The sequence below is a fragment of the Lathamus discolor genome, chromosome 4, assembly GCF_037157495.1.
Source record: "Lathamus discolor isolate bLatDis1 chromosome 4, bLatDis1.hap1, whole genome shotgun sequence".
Taxonomy (NCBI): Eukaryota; Metazoa; Chordata; class Aves; order Psittaciformes; family Psittacidae; genus Lathamus; species Lathamus discolor.
The window spans coordinates 112262644-112277401 of record NC_088887.1 but is presented as its reverse complement, the minus strand read 5'-3'; the positions used below and the strand labels follow the sequence as shown (position 1 = coordinate 112277401).

At 42.5% G+C, this 14758-nt stretch overlaps 1 protein-coding gene across 4 annotated transcripts in view; it reads left to right on the top strand.

The window, feature by feature from the left end:
* Positions 1–14758, top strand: part of GRIA4 (glutamate ionotropic receptor AMPA type subunit 4) — a 225514-nt gene that overhangs the window by 149624 nt on the left and 61132 nt on the right. For all 4 annotated transcript variants that reach the window (XM_065678675.1, XM_065678678.1, XM_065678676.1 and 1 more), the window contains exons 5-8: positions 375–428; positions 2391–2549; positions 4432–4599; positions 9540–9644. In XM_065678675.1, coding sequence (XP_065534747.1) covers positions 375–428; positions 2391–2549; positions 4432–4599; positions 9540–9644 — 486 coding nt within the window. The remainder of the gene's footprint in view (positions 1–374; positions 429–2390; positions 2550–4431; positions 4600–9539; positions 9645–14758) is intronic.

Sequence of the window (14758 nt, the reverse complement as noted above, 5' to 3'; positions counted from 1 at the left end):
GTCTGATTCAGAAATTCCCCATTTATTTAAAACATAAAGGACATCAGCAGGTAGGCGTTCTAGCTAATATTTGACCATGTGTGACCTCCTCCTTATGAATTCGTATCCCATAGTTAATTGCCCTATTCAATAAAATGTGCTACTGTTACATTTTTGATCATACGGAAGACAGATTACCAGTTCATTACTTTACTCGCTTTCATTTTCTTTTCCCTACGATTAAGCACCTGGGAAGTTATAGCTATCTTATCAGAGAAAGACTCTCAACATATTACATGTTACATATTTTGTAATTTGTATCTATCTGGCTATGAAAACACCTTTCTAGAGAAAACAATGTGATGGTTTTTTCTTTTCTCGTTTCTCTTCCACAGATTGTGAGCGTGGGAAAGCATGTGAAAGGATACCATTATATTGTTGCCAACCTGGTAAGATACTTTTCTAGAATTATACCCTTGCTCTGTAGGTGAAACACTCAGCTTTACTTTGAAGTTGTAGCACTTCACACAACATTTGCCATTTGTCATTAATATGTGGTTGCACATAATGCATTCTTTATGGTGCATGAAAGAACTTGGTTTTGTAGTTACAGCCATCTAGACAAGAAGGGCACAAGGTTTCTCTCAAATTTTATCGAAATCAAAGTAGCACGAAGGACTGCCAAGAGTATCTTGTGGCTGAATTAGAATTTACAGAACCACAGTATGATTTTTGACTCATCTTTTTAATATTGCTAACATAACAATTCTCAAAGTAACTTTTTTACATTCTCCAAGGAACATTCATTTTGCTGTAAAATCAGCTATTTCAAGTCAAATTACTAGTTCAGTATTTTCATTCCAAGTCTAAACTATATATTCACACAGATAATGTTCAGGAGAGGGCAAAAAAAAAAAACAGAAACAGTAAATGCAGTATTTTATTATTAAACTATCCTATTCTTTAAGCCCAAATACTTGCCTGGGAAAGGACAGTGGTTATAAGACAGGGTCTAATGTATGGTCTAAATTGTTTTCTTTTTACTCTCCCTCAAGGAATTTTAGTTGACATGAAATATTTATTGTGCTTTGCTGTACTTGTACCTTAACTTAAGATCACTTCAGATTATTTTTAAGACCTCAGGCATTTTAAATGAGATATGTCTATTCTCTTAGGTCTTACAAATTAGATTTTCACAAATTTATAGTTCCCCAAGTAACTTTTCCCATATAAAATCATTGCTGCATACAAGAAACCTGAACTGCTAGTGGTATACACAGTGAAGACAGACATATCTACCCATCTGCTTCAGCAGGGGTACATGTTGATATCTGCTGGCTGTTCAGTAATGTGGGTAGTACAACCTCGTGATGTGTCACCTTTTATATTTGCTGTCAGTATCCTTTAGGACATTAATCAAATCTCCATCTTTAACAGTTTGTTGGTTTTTTTTTTCCCCTGGGATATTGGGTCAATAATTCACTTTCCTTCACAATCCCCCAGATCTTTCTTTTTCAAGTGTGACAGTACACGTCTGATTGCACAGATAAATGCCAATCAGAGAAATTTAAGAAAATAAAAATAAGATAGCTCTGAGCTAGCGTTAAACACAACAGCTAGGAAAGGAGCAGAATGATTCATGCTAGCTTTTTAGCTTGCTTTAGTGGTTTACATTATGCAGTTTCTTGAAGTTCAGTTTTGTCCCTAAAGGCAAATTTTACTAAAGGATTTGTCTTTATATATGCTGATCAGATTAGCCTGAGCAACTAGTAAATCAGGAAGCATGTGTACTTTATTGTTTCTTTCAGTATTGTGGGTCACTCTAGGATTTCAATGTATGTATAGCAGATCTGAAAGCTACCACTATCCAATTTCACAAAAGTGTGATTCTGATGTTACGTTTTCCTTGCACTAATAGTGAGATCCTCATGCACTGTATCTGCCTTCTAGTGTCTACTACATTACTTCGTTATCTCAGACACCTTCAGCCTAAACGATGAATCCTGGAATAAACTTATTTGCATATTTGTTCATTTTGAGAACATGGAAAAAACAGGCATATTGGTTAAAACATTAATGCAGTGCTCATTCAAATCTGCGGGCTTTGATGGAAATTGGATTAAGGATTTAATATTCTGCAGGCCCTTTTCAATTGATTCACCAAAGGCATTTCTTCAAAAACTGTCTGCCATTCCCAGCAATGTGTTGCTTAGCTGTCAAGACCACGCTAGCAGTAATGCTGGAAATTTATTTCTTGGTTTTGCTTCATACTTTATTACACAATGGAAATCATCAACAAAGGTTCAGCATTAGTGTCTAATGGAAACCTGATGCTGTACACTCTTACGCTGCCTTGCTGGCCTAGAGCAGATCGGACCCACAATGGACAAAATCTTAAATTGATTTTCTAGGGATTCAAAGATATTTCTCTGGAGAGGTTTATGCATGGAGGAGCCAATGTAACTGGATTTCAGCTGGTAGATTTCAGTACCCCAATGGTAGCAAAGCTGATGCAGCGCTGGAAGAAGCTGGACCAAAGAGAATACCCAGGATCCGAGACCCCACCAAAGGTACTGGCTGAAGCACTACCAAATGTTCTATCACTTAAGTGTTCTAATTTCTGATTAACCTTGTTGACTACATGAATGAATACCTTAATATTTAGGCAGAATAGAAGGCAGTTTATCTTACTAATACTTGCTATTAATTATGTCTATCCTCATGATTGTATGATAGAAACACAAACTGCTACACTTTTCACTAATGTGCTTTTATGTCCTTTGTTACATATTCCCCAACTTCACCCCTTTACTGACAGGAATTAAAGGTCAAAAGCTTAACTGACAACTTAATTTCAACCAGTCTTACATTAATTAGTATAATTATCTGGATTCACTTAGAGGGCAGAGCTTTCCAGACAGCTGAACTCTTCTGTAAATGAGATACAACTACAACTGTAAATTTACTACCCTGAAATTTCATTTGGGATTTCCTCTGGAAATCCTATCCACCTCAAAACCTGGTGTAGTAATAACTTTCAGGCACAACTTTACAGTGAAATTACATCCCACTGTTCCTCTCTCTTAATCCCTCACAGATGGATAACAAAATATCTCTCACCTATAATTTTCTTGGCAGGCACATCACAGCGTAGTTGTAAACATGATTTCATCTAAATAGTTCTGGTATATATGTACTAACATATCAAACCTAGTTGAAAATGGGATCCTTTATGTGGGGCACTGTGCAAAGATAAGCAGCCAGCCCTCCCTTGGCTGGGACATTGGTGTGTTAGCAAAATTCAGAGAAAGTACCAACATAAACACAAAGCGTAGCTGCATAATTCAGTGAATATTCAAGAGATTTATGTCTGGAGATAAAAAACAAACAAAACAAAGGATGCTGTGGGCTATGAAATGCAGATATCCCCAGGTACTGGTGGGAGGAACAATTTAGTCTATAGGACTCCTTGCCACATGAACAGGATTGTGCTGCCTCCTTCTGAGAATCATGGAATGGTTAGGGTAGGAAAGGACCTTAAAATCATCTAGTACCAACCCCCATGTCATGGGCAGGGAACACCTCCCACTAGAACACGTCATACAATGATTAAGCTAGATCGCACATAATTCGCCTATGGATAACCAAAATTTGAGATTATAATGATAAACAGTGTCCCAAAGAGGTTATAATATACAAGACAAAGGAAGTCAAGGAAATTAGATTTTAATAAGTGAACTGAAATTTTTGAAGTTCCACAGCATATCAATAGCAACCCTGGGCATGTGAACAACTTCACATACGCAGTACGTTCATCAGAGGACCATACTGAGAAAATGCCCCTTTGTTTATGTGGCTCCAGGCTAACATCTGTTGAAGACTTGCTTTAAACATTTCATTTGGCATGTTCTCAACTTAAAGCAGTTACTATAGTCAGTGTAGAAACATAAACCATTCAGTCCTCTATATCATTCAAAGAGCCAACACAGGTTTTCTGGTAGGAGATACAATACTCTTAATCATTCTTGACAATTCCAATAGCCCCGATGTCTGCTTGTTAGCCATGCATTTTTTGCATTTATATTTTCTCAGTGAATTAGTGTTCGTTTCTTTTCTTTTGAGTAAGTTGGATGGGTGGGATTATGCCCTAACATATAAGACAATTGGAAAAAAAACAAACCAACCTTACGTATCTCCAGTTCTTTTAATAACTCTTCAGAGGCAGATTTCTCTACCTTAAGAAATACAGTTTCAAAGCTGGAGCTACTGAAATATACTCTTCTCAGTCCTGCATTTGTCCCTTAGTCAAAATTACTTTTGCTTTTGAGGAGAATTTTTTCATAAATGAAGGTGCAGAAACTGCTGCACAATGAATCAAACTATAAATATCTGAGACAGTACATTTTTTTAAAGATTCCAATTCTGAAGTGGTGTGTTTGTCCATCTCTTTAGTATACATCTGCATTAACATACGATGGAGTGCTTGTGATGGCTGAAACTTTCCGTAATCTTAGAAGGCAGAAAATTGATATTTCAAGGAGAGGAAATGCTGGTGATTGTCTTGCTAACCCTGCAGCCCCATGGGGTCAAGGAATTGATATGGAGAGGACATTAAAACAGGTAAGGCAGGCTTTATTCTGGTGATCTGTTAAATATTGTATATAAATTATACAAGATATGGTTTGAAAGATACTATACACAAGGGTAGTAATGGGAGATGGAAAGCTTATTTTTCATTTGACATTTGCAAACAGCTGGGGTTGTTCTGGTTGTTTTGGTTTATAAATTGGAATGAAGAAAGAGGGCTGCTACTACTATTTGAAACTACTGTTATTTTTATTAAGATAGTTGGGCCTTCCTTCACTGAACTGGTGAGCTTATCTGTTAGTTTTGCATATAACATGGATGTACAGATATTGTAGTTTAAGGAAAAAGGTATAGCTACATAGAATCATATAATCACAGAATAGGTAGGGTTGGAAAGGACCTTAAGATCATCTAGTTCCAACCTCTCTGCCATGGGCAGGGACACCTCACACTAAAACATGCCATCCAAGGCTCTGTTCAACCTGGCCTTGAACACCGACAGGGATGGAGCATTCACAACCCCCTTGGGCAACCCATTCCAGTGCCTCACCACCCTTACAGTAAAGAACTTCTTCCTTATATCCAACCTAAACTTCCTCTGTTTAAGTTTTAATCCATTATCCCTTGTCTCATCACTACAGTCCCTAATGAGGAGTCCATCCCCAGCATCCTTATGAGCTCCCTTCAGATACTGGAAGGCTGCCATGACGTCTCCACGCAGCCTTCTCTTCTGCAGGCTAAACTGCCCCAAGTTTTTCAGCCTATCTTCATACAGGAGGTGCTCCAGTCCCCTGATCATCCTCGTGGCCCTCCTCTGGACTTGTTCCAACAGTTCCATGTCCTTTTTTATGTTGAGGACACCAGAACTGCACACAATACTACAAGTGAGATCTCACGAGAGCAGAGCAGAGGGGCAGGATCACCTCCTTCAACCTGCTGGTCACGCTCCTTTTGATGCAGCCCAGGATACGGTTGGCTTTCTGGGCTGCGAGCGCACACTGAAGCCGGCTCATGTTTATTTTCTCATCGACCAACACCCCCAAGTCCTTCTCTGCAGGGCTGCTCTGAATCTCTTCTCTGCCCAGCCTGTCGCTGTGCCTAGGATTGCTCTGACCCAGGTGTAGGACCTTGCACTTGTCATGGTTGAACTTCATAAGGTTGGCATCAGCCCACCTCACAAGCGTGTCAAGGTCCCTCTGGATGGCATCCCTTCCCTCCAGCGTATCAACCGGACCACACAGCTTGGTGTCATCGGCAAACTTGCAGAGGGCGCACTCAATCCCACTGTCCATGTCACCAACAAAGATGTTGAACAAGACCGGCCCCAACACTGATTCCTGAGGGACACCACTCGTTACTGGTCTCCATCTGGACATTGAGCCATTGACCACAACTCTTTGCATGTGGCCATCCAGCCAGTTCTTTACCCACCGAGTGGTCCACCTATCAAATTGATGTCTCTCCAATTTAGAGACAATAATGTCATTGGGGACAGTGTCAAATGCTTTGCACAAGTCCAGGTAGATGATGTCAACTGCTCTAACCAGTCCATCAGTTCCGTAGCCCCGTCGTAGAAGGCCACCAAACTGGTCAAGCAGGATTTCCCCTTAGTGAAGCCATGCTGGCTGTCACCAAGCACCTTGTTGTTTTTCATGTGCCTTAGCATGCCTTCCAGGAGAATATGCTCCAAGATTTTGCCAGGCACAGAGTTGAGACTGACTGGTCTGTGATTCCCCGGGTCTTCCATTTTCCCCTTCTTGAAAATGGGGGTTATATTTCCCTTTTTCCAGTCGTCGGGAACTTCACCTGACTGCCATGATTTTTCAAATACGATGGCCAGTGGCTTAGCAACTTCATTCACCAGCTCCTTCATGACCCGCGGATGGATTTCATCAAGTCCCATGGACTTGTGTACTTTCAGGTTCTTAAGATAGTCTTGAAACAGATCCTCTCCTACAGTGGGCCCAAGGTCTTCATTCTCACAGTCCCTGCATCTGCCTTCCAAGACTTGGGTGGTGTGGTCAGAGGATTTGTCAGTGAAGACCGAGGCAAAGAAGTCATTCAGAACTTCAGCCTTCTCCAAATCCTGTGTAGCCAGTTCTCCTTATAGCTTCAGGAGAGGACCCACATTTTCCCTAGTCTGTCTTTTATTTGCAATGTAACTATAGAATCCCTTCCTGTTACCTTTCACATCCCTAGTCAAGTTTAATTCTAACTTAGCTTTCCTAACCTGATCCCTAGCTTCCCGCAAAACATTCCTGTATTTTTACCAGGCCACCTGTCCTTGCTTCCACTTTTTATAAACCTCTTTTTTCCCTTGAAGTTTCCTCAGCAGCTCCTTATCCATCCAAGGAGGTCTCTGGCCCTCCTGCCGCACTTCCTTCTAGTTGGGATGCAGCACTCCTGAGCTTGTAGCAGGTGATCCTTGAATAACATCCAACAGTCTTGGGCCCCCCTGCCCTCCAGGGCTATATCCCATGGAACCTTACTAAGCAGGTTCCTGAAGAGGCCAAAGTCTGCTCTTTTGAAGTCCAGGGCAGTGAGCTTGCTGCACGCTCTTCTCACTGTCCTGGGGATCTCAAATTCGACCATCTCATGATCACTGCAGCCAAGGCTGCCCTGCAGCGTCACATTTCCAACCACCCCTTCCCTGTTGGTGAGCACGAGGTCAAGCATGGCACCTCTCCTTGTCAGCTCCTCTATTACTTGCAGAAGGAAGTTGTCTTCCACACGATCGAGGAAGCTCCTGGGTTGCTTGTACTGGGCCGTACTGTCCCTCCGACATATATCAGGGTGATTGAAGTCCCCCATGAGGACAAGAGCGTGCGAGCGTGGGGTTGTTCCTATCTGTCTATAGAGTGCTTCATTCATAGAGTCCTCTTGATCAGGCAGTCTGTAACAGATCCCCACAGTAATGTCTCCCACGGCTGTTCTCCCTTTAAGCCTGACCCACAAACTCTCTGTTAACTGCTCATCTGTCCCCAGACAGAGTTCCATACTCTCCAGCCAATCCCTAACATAAAGGGCAACTCCCCATCCCTGTCTGCCGGGCCTTTCTTTTCTAAAGAGCCTGTAACCTTCCATTCCAACACTCCAGTCATAGGAGCCATCCCACCATGTTTCTGTGATACCAATGATATCATACCCCCGTATAGACGTGCATGCATCTCTAATTCCTCGTTTGTTCCCCGTGCTGTGGGTGTTTGTACAGAGGCATCTGAGCCAAGCTCCAAATGAAGCCGGCTCATTGGGTGGAGTGGCTGGAATATCTCTACATTGCTCCAAGCATTCATTATAGGTGCTGGCAACTGACTGGGTGTGTTGGGATAGAATGATGCCCCGGCCCACCCCCCCAACCCCACCCCCCCCGCCCCAAACACATCTAGTTTAAAGCTTTCTTGACCAGCCTGGCAAGCCTCCTACCAAAACCAATCTTCTCCTTCGTTGTCAGATCAGCTCCACCAGCCTCCAGTAGATCTGGCCTCCTGAATTGAGTCCTGTGTTCTAAATACCCAAACCCCTGACTATGGCACCACCATTCTAACCATTTATTAAGCTGGCCAATCCTCCTAGCCATTTTAAGGTCCCATAATATAACCTTTCAAATATGTTTCTATTGTCTTGATTAAAAGCAGATTTTTCTCAGGGAAATCACATAGGTAGTATTCTTTTTCCTTAAAAAGAAATTACGAGAGGTGTTTTTCTCTGATGTCAGGATTTTGAATTCCCAATGAATATGGATGCCTAGAAAGTTCCAGATTTCTGTCAAGATGATTTAGCCTTTCCTTTGAATAGGGCAGTAAGAAAATCAAAATCCCGCAGTAGAATTTAAATCATTGCAAATGAACAGACTCCACTCAGGAGAAACTGCTGAGGAGAAGTGACTGCTGACAGAGCTGGCAGCTCTGTGCCTAGAAGCCAAGGTTTGAGTCCTGGAGAAAAATCCACAAAGATAGAAATGCACAGAGGGAAAGAGTAAGTGGTTTAAATCCACATCCTGACTCTTAGGGAGAGAAATAAAGCATTTTGTATGCTTCACATACTCTGTACAGATCCACAGATCTGTGACAGTTGAGAGAAGCATGAAGTCAGGCTTCTGTGTTCAGGGAGCTAGCATGAGCCTTTGAACCTGGCCAAAGATGTTTGCATATCCAGATCCTGATACAGTCAAAGCCAGAAACAGTATGGTCATGACATCTTTGGGATGAGGGCCACAGTTTGAGTATCCCTTTGTGAAGCAGCGTAGCACTGACAGAAAAAACAGAGTTCTGGTTTCAGCTGAGACACAGGTGATGGAAAATTGCCACAGCCAATCTTATATCTCTCCTGCAGTCTGGAGCTTTGAAAACATTCTTTTCAGGCCCTATGCATGACGTCCATTTATTTTATAGTAAGCTGCTTTGCTGAGGCCATGGTTGCTGTCAACTTTACCTTAATGAGCAGTATATACTCAATTTGTACATGTAATCCACCAAAGTGTGAGCTAAAAAGATACATGAACTCAGTCATCCTTTGGGTTTATTTTATGTGATCCAAAATATTCTGCAGGAGTGGTAACAATGGTAAAAAATGTACTTCTTTTTAGGACCTGCAGCTGGAAGGTGTTGAGCTGCACAGCATGCAAGAGAAGGTCCATTGTGTGTCTTTGTTAGCACTTAGATACTGGCATATCTAAGCCTATTTTTGAGCATCGTGTGACAGGAACAAAGAATACATACGAAAAGTAGCGAACATTTTGCTTTATAATGACTGACTATTCACAGAATCACAGAATCACAGAATCCCAAGGGTTGGAAGGGACCTGAAAAGATCATCTAGTCCAACCCCCCTGCAAGAGCAGGGTAACCTACATTCTGCAGTAGCGTTGTTACAGTAATCTAAGAACATAGCCAGGGCAACTTGCGCTGTTCTATGACATTTGGAATAAAGAATATAAGGTTGGATCTTCATGATACTTTCTCTTCCATTTATAGGTTCGAATACAAGGATTGACAGGAAATGTTCAGTTTGACCACTATGGTCGCAGAGTCAACTACACCATGGATGTCTTTGAGCTGAAAAACACGGGCCCTCGTAAGGTATGTGCTGAGAGCATTTACCATTCTGATGTCATATGAGTGAGTTGTCTATGATGAAATGATTATGCAGACATATTAATCTGCACTCTGTATGATTTTAAAAAATATTGAATACATGGATAATATTTCTGTTGAAAGCAGATTTAAACTGCATTTTCCACTAGATACTATTATTCAGTGCAACGAATGAGGAGCAGAAAAACAAGTGTGCATCTTGGAGTGGTGGGATGTCAGTCAGTCAGGCATACTAATGAAAACCAGCTGGATGGCATGTTGCTAGGCTGCTGGGTAATGAAAAATGGTCAGAACTCTGAATAATAGGTATTTCTTGTATCTTATCCAAATATTTCTGTCTTGAAAATTGCTGGTATTTTTAGGTGTTGTAATTTGTATGTTCTGTGTGAACCTGAATCATAGGCTGTAACCAGCACAGGGCTTTTAAGGGGGAGAGGAGACAAGAGGAGAAAGGAGGAAGAAACAATCCCCTGAATACTTATATTTTCTGAAATTAGTTGCAGTGGCTTATCCTGTGTGCTTGATTAGTTGTTTGTAAGCAATTTAGGCGAGTGCACATTAATATGTCTAAGCAGATCCTCTGTGTCTGAATGCACATAGCATATCACTCACCCTAATCACTTTGAAAAGATAAGCCTGGGTACTTTGTTAACCCTTTCTCTTCCATGTTGAAAATTTTCCATTTTCCACAGTATATAAAACAAATAAAGAGCAGAAGATGTACTCAGGCTCAAGGATTTTATTTCCTTTGGAAGCACTGTGTCCTGTTTTGTTGGAGAGGTCATCAGAACAAGAAAAAGTGAGAAGCTGATGCTGAACAGGAGAATCATGGCCACTTCAGTGGCCAAGGCAATTAGAATTGCAGGAAGTAGTCCTCTGCTGTTGGGCTAGAGGTGACAACTCCAGGAAATGGTACCACAGGTGAACTGTGTAACCTTGAAAACAGTTGCATACCACAGTGATGAGGAGGCAGAGTGTTAAACTACAGACTTTGAGCTGTATTACACATTGAGATGAAAAATTGCCAGTGTATCACAGAATGGAGTGGTAGACCAAAGCAAAGCATGTGCCTGTTGGTGCAGTTGCCTTTTGAAAGTATGACAGATGGCTGAAGAATAAATTGGGAAAGGTGAATCTGTCTTCCTTCTCTCCTGGGAAGCCAGTGTCTCCTGCCAGGCAATGTGTCTGACCTTGCTTCCACTCCTGCGCCTTTCCTGGCTCCACGCTGCACTATCAGCAGCCAGGAGGGTGTACGGGTGGCTGGGGTGCATCAAAGGCAAGTGGTGAAATATGACCTTTCCATCCTCTATTCCCAGTTGTACAGGAGGAAAAGCAAGGTGGAAAAGATGTGACTAATTAGGTCACAACATCATTAACTCATCAGGCAATTTGCTGGGCAGCAAACTGACAGAAGTGGCCTGTTGTTTCTGTTACAGTATTTGTCATCTCTTATGGGAGAGGTGTCTGGCTGGCACCACTGCAGAGTTGCCCCCACCCTCTCTTCTTGCCTGCAATTTCAGGGGAATGTGGCTGCAAATAGAGGAGCTATGTCTGTGCTGTGCTAGAATCCTAAGGTGCTTTTCTTACCTTTTTAGGCATGCCTCTCTGCCACTCTTAAGCCATTACCTGTCTGATAAAACAAGCCGTAACAGCTTTGACAGATCCGGCTGCTCACAAGAATTTACTTCTCATGTATTACATCGTATTTTATATGTGGTCATTGGACCGATTCTGTGCTCTAGCCTGACAAATCCTATAAAATATGTGAGAAATGGCTATACTTAATTGAACTAAGAGGACTTTGCTTTTAATGTCTTCTTCTTGTGTCCTATATAACATGATTTATTAGTCATCCAGCAATATCTTCTCAGGACTAGCCTTTCCAGTCAGAGTAAAGCATGCCTCTAATCTTCAGAAAAGTCATTTTTGTTGCACACTGCTCTTAGGATGTGAACAGAGCATTACAAACTGGCACAGCTAGTCAGAGGCAGGCTTCCATATAATTTAGTAAGGCGAAACAATAGCCAATGCTCATATTAGGGTCATTTACGCAGCACTTTGTTCTTATCTGCAGAACAATAACAAAACCTGCTCGTGGGGGGAAAGGGTGTCAGAAGGATCACAGAGATGTAGTGGGATGGCTATTGTGACTGGAGTGTTGTTATCAAAGGGTACAGGTTCATTAGGAAGGACAGGCAGGAAAGATGGGAGAAGGGGCTGCATTTACATAAGAGAGCAGCTGAAATGCGTGGATCTCTTCCTGGGGATGGATGAGGAGCCAGCTGAGAGTTTATGGGTTGGGATTAAAGAGACAACAGGTCAAGGTGGCATTTTAAAGGGTGTCTGCTCTAGGACACCTGAAGAACAAGTGGATGAGGCCTTCTACAGATAGGTAGGAGCAGCATCATATTCATAGGTCCTAATTATTGTAGGGGACTTCAACTATCCTAATATGTGCTGGTGAGACAACACAGCAGGATATAAGCAGTCCAGGAGGTTCCTGGGGCCCATTGGCAAGAATTATTCCTCCAAAATATAGAGGAGCCAACAAGGAAAAGTGTTCTGCTAGACCTCCTACTTACCGAGAAGGAGGGACTTGCTGGGGACATGAAAGTCAAAGGTCTGCTTGTGGAAGATAAAGGGTAAGGCCCTAGAGGTAAAAGAGGCTTAAGATACCTGCTTAATTTTCAAGTGTTGCCTTCTCTAAGCTCAAGAGAACTCCATCCCAAAAAAGGAGAACTCAGGAAAAAATGCTAGGACACTAGGATGGATGAACAAAGAGCTGCTAGCCAAACTCAGACACAAAAAGTATGCATACAGAGATTGGAAGCAAGGATGGGTAACCTTGGAGGAATACAGAAACGCTGTCTGATCATCCAGGGATGAAGTTAAGAAAGCTACAGCCCAAATAGAATTGAATCTGATAAGAAGAGCTTACACAGGTGTGATAAGAAGAGCTGTACACATGTGACAAAAGGACTAGAGAAAATGTGGGCCCTCTGCTTGATGAGACAGAGGACTTCAGTACAGAGGACATGAAAAAGGCTGAGGTACTGAATGCCTTCTTTGCCTCAGTCTTCACTAGTCTTTGGGAATCCCAGGTCCTAGAGGCAAGAGAGAAAAGCTGAAGCAAGGAAGATATACCCTTAATGGCAGATGATCATGTTGGGGAATACTTCACCAAACTGGACATACAGACCATAAGGTCCATGGGACCTTATGGAGTGCACCCGAAAGTATTGTTGGAGGTGGCAGATGTCATTGTGAGGTCACTCTCAATAATATTTGTTTGATAATGGCAGCTGGGAGAAGTGACCAAAGACTGGAGGAAAGTACTCATTTCTTCTAGGAGGAGAACACAGGGAACTGTGTGTAGATCCTGGGAATGTGATGGAGCAGCTATTCTTGGCAACTTTTTCCAGACACATTAAGAACAAGAAAATAATCATGAGTAGTCAGCATTGCCAACTTCTCCAACAGGAAGTTATGCTTGATCAACTTGATAAATTTATACAATGAAGTGACTGCTCTCGTAGATGAGGGGAGAGTGATGAATATGGTCTACCTGGACTACAGTAAGGTCTTTGACAGTATATTGTGTGGGATACTCCTAGAGATGCTATTTGTGTATGTGCTGGATAAGCAGACAGTGAGGTAGTTTGAAAACTGGTTGAAGGGCCAGGCCCAAGGGGTGATGATCAGTGGCCTGAAATCTAATTGGAGGCCAGTAACCATAACCCAGGGGTGAAAACTGAATCCAGTCCAGTTGAACATCTTCATTAATGATATGGATCTGGATCAGAATGCACCACCAGCAAGTTTGCTGATGACACCAAACCGGGAGGAGTGGCTGATATGGCAGGGGGTTGTGCTGCCATCCAGAGGGAGAAAAGGGCTGACAGAAACCTCATGAATTTCATCAAGGAGAAGAACAAAGTCCTGCTCTTCGGAAGGAGCAATCCCAGGAACCAGTGCACGCTGATAGCTGCCCAGCTGGAATGCATCTTCGCAGACAGGCACTGGGGGTCCTGGTGGACACCGAGTAGAGCATAAACCAGTAGTGTGCCCTTGCAGCAACGAAGGCAGATGGTATCTTGGGCTGCATTAGACAGTATTGGCAGCAAGTTGAGGGAGGTGATCCTTTCCCTCTCCTCATCATTGGTGAGGCCACACCTAGATCTAATAATTTAGCCAGTTCCCATCATACTGAGGTCTTTTCATCCAAGGCACAGGCTGTCCATTTGAGCTGAAGTTACACTGGGTATTTCTGCTAAAATCCCCTTTTTCTGATAAGATGGACAAAGTATTTCTCTCTCCCAGCTCTTGGTCTCATGAACTCCTGATTAATCAAGGATGAAGGGAAGGGGCAGTTGCTGCCGACTGGTCCCCAGGTACTTCTGGAAAGTGAGCTGCCCCAGGTTAAATTGATAGGAACCTTTCAAAATCACTACTGCTGTCTGCATCTTTCCTGGGAAAAAAGATCAGTCTCTTAATTCATTAGGTTCTCAGCAACGTGGAGAGCCCCTTTGGCTGGGATTAGGGCACTGTTCTACTGACATGTTTGTGTTCCCGTTGTCTGTTTGACATGGAGCTGAGTGCTGTCAGCACTGGGCCAGAGGAACAGCCATTCCCCAGGAACCTATCAGAGGATCCACAGAAAACCATGATATAGTTACAGAAAAGAGAATGGCAAAAAAGGGAAAAGGAGGGTGGGATTTTTCTCTCAATGGTAATACAAGAACTAGTGATTCAAACCTGGTCCTAGTTACTGCCAGCAATGAAAAAGGCAGCTATGTCACCATAAGGCTGCTCTGGGGAGGGTCATGACAGCCTAAATGCTTCCAGGGAGAAGAAAACCTAATTTTTGACATGTCCCTTTAGGCACTTAGCAGAGATGTTTTTAAAGTGAAGTTACTATCACCATGTTTTTGAGTCAATGGGGAAAGCAAGCACTTTTCTAGGAAGAGTACTTATTCTGCATGAGCTGACTCACTGTCTGGTGTTGCCTGTCTGCCAGTGAGTGTAAAGAAAGCTTTAATAGCGTGGCTTCTAATGTAGGTACTAAAAGGTCAATGCCAGCAGTTAGGTGGAACTAGCCT